The 8428-nt window shown below is 52.5% G+C and overlaps 1 protein-coding gene across 1 annotated transcript; it reads right to left on the bottom strand.

Annotated features, from left to right (window-relative positions):
* Window positions 1-2761: 2761 nt before the first annotated feature.
* On the bottom strand, window positions 2762-4171 carry LOC120651132 (solute carrier family 25 member 44-like). The gene has a single exon (XM_039928520.1). It carries the CDS (start codon window positions 3891-3893, stop codon window positions 2913-2915), a length of 981 nt encoding a protein of 326 aa, XP_039784454.1. The 5' UTR covers window positions 3894-4171; the 3' UTR covers window positions 2762-2912.
* Between the last annotated feature and the right edge of the window lie 4257 nt (window positions 4172-8428).

Raw genomic sequence — 8428 nt, 5'->3', positions numbered from 1 at the left:
GTAGGCAGAGGCTGCAGGAGGGGAGGTTAGGTTATCCACACTCGTGGTACTCTAAATCTATTCTCTAAAAGGAATATTCTATCATTGTCATCAATATTCCCTTCTCTATATTCAGTTTCTCCGCACCCATCATACTCTATACCACATTCTCTATACCAACTACCAGCACATGGGGTCCACATATCATACACTGTTTAAATTTTCTATCCCCACCCACCCACCAACCCACCCATCTCATCGCCCTCCTCTCTCTCTCTTCCCTCCCTTCTGTGACACCCCAGCCTAGGGCTTAATAGGATTAATAGGATACTCATACCGACAAGTTGCAACTTCTTTTTCGGAAGCCTGTCTCCAAAGAACTCCGAAGTTAAGCGTGCTTGGCCCGATGAAATTTGGGGATGAGTGACCGACCGGGAAGCTCTTCCCGGGTGTGCATGAGTGAGGACAAAGTGTGCAGAAACGACTGGTGTTGGTCTGGGAGGGCAGTCTATGTCCTAGAAAGCAGCAAGATGTAAGCGGGCTCGGCCTCGGGGGGGCGGAACGTTACAGAATGGTATCAGAGCCGACTCTCGCGGCTTCACGGGCACGTACGGACGTAAGTGCGGAGGCATGAGCACGGGCGCGTGGCGGGTCAGTGCGCGGGCATCTGGGATGCGCCGTTGGCACTGGACGCACGGACATGGGCTGCTGGCACTGGACGTACGGGACGTGGCCAAGAGAGGACGTTCCTGGCTTGGGATTGACCCACGAGGACGTCGGTCTCTTAAGGGGGTGAGTATGTGACATTACACCTTCCCTCTCCTGAGGCCGCCGGCGGCCCAGCTCCCGCCTCCCTCGCCGGCGCGCCCCTCCACCGCCCCCTGCTCCAGCTCCGTAATGGATCCGGCTGGAGTGGAGCTCGAGAGCGCCGCATGCGGCGTCCATGGCCCCCTCCCTGCGCCCTCCACCGACGGCGCATCGCGCGCTATGCCGGCACGGCGGGGCGAGGGCCACCGGCGCGACGAGGGCCGGGGCAGGCCTCGTTGCGGTCGGGGCAGGCAGCAGCTGGGCCGGCCAGTGCGGCGAGTTGCCCGAGCAGGCGGCGCGGGGCGGCCACGGTGCGCACGAGCTGCAGCCCAGGCGAGGCAGGGGCGCGCGCCGGACGGCGAGGCGGAGGCGCACCCCTCCTCCGGCCTTCCTCCCCGACGCCGGTGCCCCCCTCCCATCTCTCCATCGCGGGAGGCCGCGGCGGGGCGGAGCGGCGGCGGCGAGCCGGAGCAGCCGCGGCGAGGCGTCCTCGGCGGGGCAGAGGCGGAGCGCCGGCCAGATCTCCACGGTGCGGGCGGGCCGCGTAGCTTGGAGCAGCAGCCAACAAGGGCGGCGGCGAGGAGCGCAACTCCCCTGCTCTGAGCGACGCGGGGTCCCCTCCTCCCGGTGCTTCCCTCTCTCCCTCCCCAGATCCGCCCTGCCGCCGCAGCCGCCCCCTTGCTCCGCGTCGTCGTTGCCATCGGGAGCGCGGCCGATGGCGGAGCGCGGCCGCGGGCTGCGGGCGGGCGTGGCGTGACGCGTGGCCAGGGGCGGAGCGCGGCGTGGGCGGAGCATGGGCGGCACGCGGCATGGGCATAGCGCGGCCGCGAGCAGCGGGTGGGCGTGGCGCAACGCGTGGCCAGGGGCGAAGCGCGGTGTGGGCGGAGCGTGGGCGGCACGCGGCATGGGCGGAGCGCGGCCGTGGGCGTGGGCAGCCTTCTTCCCCAAATCCGGCCGCGCCCTCCACCCAGTCAGCAGAGCTCGAGCGCGCGCTCGTCCCTCTCTCTGAGCCCGGACCGACAGAGGACCCCGGCACGGCGAGCTCCGACGGATCCTGCGCCGGCGCCTCCCCTTCCCAAGCCCTCTCCCTCCTCGTGCGCTCCGACGTCCGCCATCCGCTCGGGTGGCTCGGCGGCGACGACAAGCTGGTGGTGGTTGGGGATGCGCGCGTCGGAAGGCAGGCCCGCGCCATGTCGGTGATGGCGGACGTACTGGGAGCGCTCTATTCCCAACGCGCGGCAAGCGATACTCTTTTTTACCGTGACACATCCAGTACCCGCTACTACGTTTTTCACAGTAAAGTGGCTCTCCATGGAGCGCGGTGGAGTACCCACTGCGGACAGCCTTATGTATGGGTCAACCGCTGCTGGATCGCTATTGCCGGTCCTACCGGCAACCACTAGGACCAAACCCAATCCACAATGAATGGGATGTAATGGCTTAGATATTCCAATCAAATTCTCTACGCCTCACCATGGCCCCACAAGCAGGAAAAAGCCCCTTCCTTGGCCGAGCAGCAGTACCCTTTTTGTTTTTAGATGTTGCTATCTGAAACTACTAGTACTAATCCTGATCTGAATCGTGACTTATCATACGTGTTTCCTTGTACGGTGGCTTTGCTTATTTCAGTTTAGCACGCAACCATGGGTGGGTTCGTCGCAAAGTCGTGGCACCCGACGATCATGTGATGATGAACTACACACTAGGCACAACGTTAGATGTTTGGGAGTTTTCAGTAATTTTCAGTAAATTTTCATCAAGTGCTGATCTCACACAAGTACTGCAATTTCAGTAGTTTTTTTTTTCAAAGATGGAGAAGGAAGAGCCTTTCCCTGGAGATATCTCCGATCCGGCCTGCTCTAGTTTCTCCCGGGGGAAAAAAAAGAATACACCAGTAGCTTCTGTTGTCTCGGTCGCAAGAGGAGAAGGCCAACTGTAACAACCAATGGACCAAGAGCTGCGGACATTCGCACAATTGAGAGGAATGAGATCCACGACAACATTTCAGGAAAGTCTAATCAATTCTTTATTTTACAAAATTTTTCATCATCATCGCCGTCGGCGCAGGGAACGCGTTTGGACATGTACAAGGATCATCCGTTCGCTGCCATGATGGAGACCGGAGCTCAGAGGGAGCCTTCCTTGGCCGAGAGCCGCTTCAAGAACTCGTAGGCGGTGACCATGGTGGCTGATGACAGCGACATGGATGCCCACCTCGGCCCGAGCCCGCGGTAGCACGCGGCCCACCCTCCCACGCGCACTAGGTCGCGCGCCGCGGCCGCGAGCGTCGGCGCTCGGGCCCCGGCGCCCATCACCTGCAGGCGCGTCTTCACGGTGTCCAGCGGCATGGTCACCAGCGCGGCCGCGCCCCCCGCCGCGGCGGCGCTCGCGCCCTGCACGGCCATCGCGGCCCCGCGGCTGTCGTGGTGCGCGGGGTCGACCGCGCGCCAGAGGAGCCGCTGCGCCGTCGCGTAGGAGGCCCACCACGCGGCGCTGGAGGGCGCGTAGGTGAGCACCGAGACGCCGAAGCCGCGGTACAGGCCGCGCACGCCGTCCGCGAGCAGGATCTTCCGGAACGCGTCGGCGCCACCGCGGTAGTGGGCGGCGGCGGCTGGAGCAGTCTGAACCATGAGGCGCTGGCTGACGACGTCGACGGGCGTCCAGACGACCTGTGCCGCGACGGCGGCGGAGACGCCGCCCGCGGCCGAGGCCGCCGCGTTGGCCGCCGGTTCCGCGACGCCGAGGCGGAGCGCGGCGGAGCCCACGGCGCTCTTGGTGGTCTCGAGCGCCGCCATGTAGACCGCGCGGGCGGGTACCGTGCCTGCGAGGGACACGCCGAAGCCGCGGTAGAACCCCCGGGGCCCGTCGCGCCGGAGTATAGCCGCCGCGGCGGCTGCGGCCGCGGCCTGCGGCGGCGGCGCGACCTGGAGGCGCGTCTTGAGGACGACGGCCGGGTAGAGCGCCGCGGAGACGCCGGAGAAGAGCGCGGCGCCGAGTACGAAAAAGCGCGACTTGTCGAGCATCTCCCAGCTCACCTCCGCCGGCATGGCCCGCGCCTCCTCCACTTCGCCTCCATGCCCTGCAGCTCTCACGGAGCTAAAGCTCATCCCTCTCCGCCTCTCCGGATTCGGCTCCCAGACCCAAACGCCCGCCCACCTACAGCAGCTCGATCCAATCCAACCAGTTCCTGCGCTCTGCCGCCGCAAGAAATCAGATGTGGAAGGGATGGAACATCTCGCGCGCCGAGTAGACGTCGCCGGCGGTGTACCCTGTCGCCGACGCCGACGGCAGCATCTCCGCTCCGACGAGGCGAGGGCTCGCTTCTGCACCCCTCTGTTTCTTTGGATCGAACCTGTTCGGCCAACGGGAAAAGCGAGACGAAATATCTGGGATATGAAGGGTGTAACTGAATATTTATATGGGATGAGTAATCGAGGATTAGGTGTGTGCACGGGAACCGCCACGTGGCGGTCGTTGCTTTTTTTTTTTGAGAGGACGTGGCGGTCGTTCTGAAAAGAGAAGCTGCAGACACGTACTGGCCCAAGATAAGATACAGAGACAAGATCCACGAATATTTTTTTTTACATTACCCGTTGATTACTCTGTTTTCACTCAGTTTTGCGTAAATGTTACATGTCGCCCAAGTTGCTGCGATCCGTCGCATCGCAGAAGCTGTTTATCTCACATGGGCCGGCTTTTTTTTTTCATTTTCTTGGCCCATTAGTAGAGATTTTAGGGTCCAGCTCTTCTTCATTTTCCTTCATCTTCTTTTCCTCTCACTACTTCTCGGTACCGTCCATCTTCAACATTTTTGCACTATGATGCAACTATTCTTTCTTTACTGGTCAATTATATCTGTGCGTTGATACGGATAAAATTGCTATAAGTATCGGATATGTGTTGGTGCCAGTGTGTTAATGTGTAGGAATCTACGTGATTGAGTTGTTGATGGAGAGGGGTGGTCCGACTCGCATACGGGATAGACTAAGACTCACCTGTCAATAACACAGGCAGACCAAACTAACGTACCAAATCAAAAATTTAGGTGAAAACTTTACTCGCTTTAGTAATAGGTATAGATATAGATATAAATTAAGGTTACTGTATAGTCATGAATCCAATAATAAATCTTTATGTGATGACTTCATGTGTTTTCTTAGATCAGCGGACACATTTTTATTCGGGTGGAACAATTTTTTTAGTTCTAATGGTAAAATTGGATGCAATTGAACAAATTCTAATATTTATTCCGATGGAACAATTTATTTCAACAGTGCGATTGGATCCAGTTGAACAATTCTAATATTTGTTGTGAAAGAACAACTTCTTCCAATGGTCCAGTTGGATGCAACAAATTCAAATAACAATTCTTAATTGTTTTATTGTAACATATTTTTATATTTGTTCCAATGGAAAATTTGTGTTCTCGTCTGTAATGCCACAAAAAGTTTCAGTTCCAGTTATAGTTTCAGTTCCAGACTATAATAATATTTGTTTAGGCTGTTCATTTGATTAGACTGTCCGTCTTGATTTGATGTTATAATTCTTATCATGTATTAATTCATCTAAGAGAGATCTGAGCTTTTAGTTATTCTGTTTGTTTTGGTTTCGTATCACGATTCGGGAAAAGAGAAACGGTAATGCTAGCGGACGTACGTGTCGGACGCTTTCTAGTGGGCATGCTACCCCTACCGCTGAATTGTTATCCCAATTCCTTTCTGCTCACACGCCGCCGCCGCTTGTCAGCAGCTTGTTTGTTAGGTGACACGACGCCGCCGTTGCTGTCCCATCTCGAAGTTGCGCCGCCGCCCGTCCCCATGTTCCAATTTGCTTCTGCCTCACGCAGCTCAATCCACTCGCTGCCGCGCCTCCTAGCTATGGACTATCCCAAGAGCAGTTACAGTGGGCCGTCTCCTCTTCCTTCTCTCTCTATCTCTCTTCTACAAATCCAGTGATCCGCTGGTGAATTCGGTACCTTCGTGGCTCGCATGCATGAGGTTCATTGTTTCCTGGATGCACCACCGCGAAGCCTTGCGCTGTTCCTGTTTCTGCAATCACCTGACCAGGAGGCCCAAGGGAAGGCATGGGAAGGAGGACCCGGAGCAGATTAAGGCCACGTTTGAAACTGCGACTGCGCTGCTTTTCTAAGAAAAAAAGCAAATTAAACCCGCCAAATGTTTTGCGTTGGACGCGTGTTTCCTGTCCGCTCACAACAACAGATCGTGAGATTTGAACTAGGCGGCGAAAAATCGCAGAAGCAAGCTCTGAGCTGTGTTACGCTTATAAGCACCGCGTTTTTTTTGCACGCGGTCCCAAACAGAGCCTAACTCACCGCCATGTAAGTCACCTGCAAGCCACACACTGTTTCAGTGATGGGATCAAGGGGATCTGGAAAGGGATGCCGCATGGCTGAGCATCCAAGGAGAAGAAATGTGTACGATGTTGTCTTAGTATTTTTTTAATTGTTGCAGCAATATTTATTTAATGTTGCAGTTATTTGTGAGCCGGTTTTATGATTAGGTTTGGGTATGAATGTTGCGCTGTTGCAACCGAAAATTGATGTTTTGTGACTAATATTGTGATTCATGTAAGCAAAGCTCTATAAACTATTTCTATATTTTTTATGTTTCAAAAGTTTAATTCTAATGTTGCACATGCCATCTTCTGATGTTGCAAATTTATCTATATTTTGAGTGGATATTTCATGAAATATAAGGATATGTTGCGGTGGGAATTTTGGACCTCATAGTCAGGATATTATAGTAATTTTTGTACATACTTTTTTATGTTGCAAGCGAAGTTTTTTGATGTTGCAGCGGTTCGTTTCTAATGTTGCGATGGGGCATCCGATGGGAAATTCTCATCAGACGTCCGGGCGGATGGCCAGCAGCCCATAAAAAACAAAGCAAATTGGCCAAATAATTTATTTTCTAATGTTAATCCTCTTGCGATGATTCGGCTGACAGCCACGCATGTTGCCCCTAACGCGACCCCAGTTTTAAGCGTGAAGGATGCTTTTCAAGATTCTTGCAAAGTATTTCGGTTAATGTTGTTCAACTATTTATGTGTACAAGACTAGGCTGGAATGTGTGCACTGTCATTTACTCTCCACTTTCAGTTCACTAGAATAACATTCCTTCTGTTCCAAATTGTAGGTTGTTTGACCTTTTTGACTCTAATATAAATTTGACCACTCGTTTTATTTAAAAATTTGTGCAACATATCGCTTCTTTTGTTGTGGCTTTCATTATCAATATAAGTTCTTCAAAAATCATTTAAAGTTGATTATGTTTGCATAACTTTTTTGAATAGACAAGTGATCAAACTTGAGATTAAAAAAATCAAACGATCTATAATTTATAATTTGAAATGGAGGGAATACAAAACAAACGTCAGGATTCAGAGCACTAAGTGTTCGTTGTGTAGTGTGCAGGGTGTGCACTGCATGTTTGCAGTATGCACCTGCCCACAGGGCTCCTATCGTAGATACTTAGCTCAAACGTCTTAGATCCAACAACTGTCCGATGTATACCTCTAAGAGCAAATATTATGAGGGATTGGGAGCCGGAGAAATTCAATGGGAGGAGAGAGAGAAAGCAGAAGAGAGAGGGAAGCGGGTGGCTCGCGAGTCGCTCGCTCGAGCAAACGCATACAGCTGCTTCTATTTATTGCTCTTCCAACTCTGCTTTAAATGTCTAGTTCTTATTGACTGCACTTTTCACTCTACATTAAATATTTGCGGGATCCACTATTTGTTGAAACCAGCTGCGGGCATAACTATTAGGCCTCCTCCAGAGATTGCAGTCAGTATGGGCGATTTCGCTGGGTGGCTGGGTAGCAGCAGTGCCTCGAGTCGCGTCCGTGGGAGGGGAGAGCCTTCTCGCCCAGCGAGAACCCCAGCGCTAGCGAGAACTATTCTACACTATTCATCCATTAAAAAACTAGTTGAGCCGGCGACGTCGGCAGCCACTGGAGGAGCCCTTAATCTTGCTCTAACAGTAACAGACCCACTCCACGCGCGGTTTTCCTCAACAGAAGGCTGGCGATGTCTTCCATGTTCCGTGCCATGGGGAATTAATGGTGTATCCCGGCTCACCACGGCCCATCAAAGAGGCTAGCAGCTCCAGTGCGCCATCGTCGAATCATGTAACCTGCATATAAGCTAACCAACTGCCAATGTTGCACCACTCAAAAAAAAAAAAAAACTGCCAACGTTGCAACTTGCAAGCATGTGAATCACTGGTGTGATGGTGTTATATAAAGAGTATGACACTGTGTCAATAAATGGTCATTTTTGCTAAACTACTTACTCAATATTTTAGAATACTAGTTTCAACATTTATTTAAACTTAGTACAACATTTCTTATAAAATATTTGAACATATTATATGAAAATGTGGAAAACATATATACGAAATGTTGAACATGTGCATTCATATGTTGTAAGAGTATATTTTCAATGTTTAGTTTTTCAAAAAAGTAAAAAACTAAAATATATGCATATGAGATCTTATTTTTTTGCATAAATTCTAAGCAACACTATGCTTCAGACGGAATTCGAAATGCATTTATGGTTTGAAAAAAAAATGAGATTGAATTTTTGAATCTAAATGGAATCTCTACATCCATCGTGTCATCCACC

Source organism: Panicum virgatum, chromosome 9K, assembly GCF_016808335.1.
Source record: "Panicum virgatum strain AP13 chromosome 9K, P.virgatum_v5, whole genome shotgun sequence".
Classification (NCBI taxonomy): Eukaryota; Viridiplantae; Streptophyta; class Magnoliopsida; order Poales; family Poaceae; genus Panicum; species Panicum virgatum.
The sequence above is the reverse complement of the archived record's forward strand: the minus strand, read 5'-3'. Positions and strand labels throughout refer to the sequence as shown.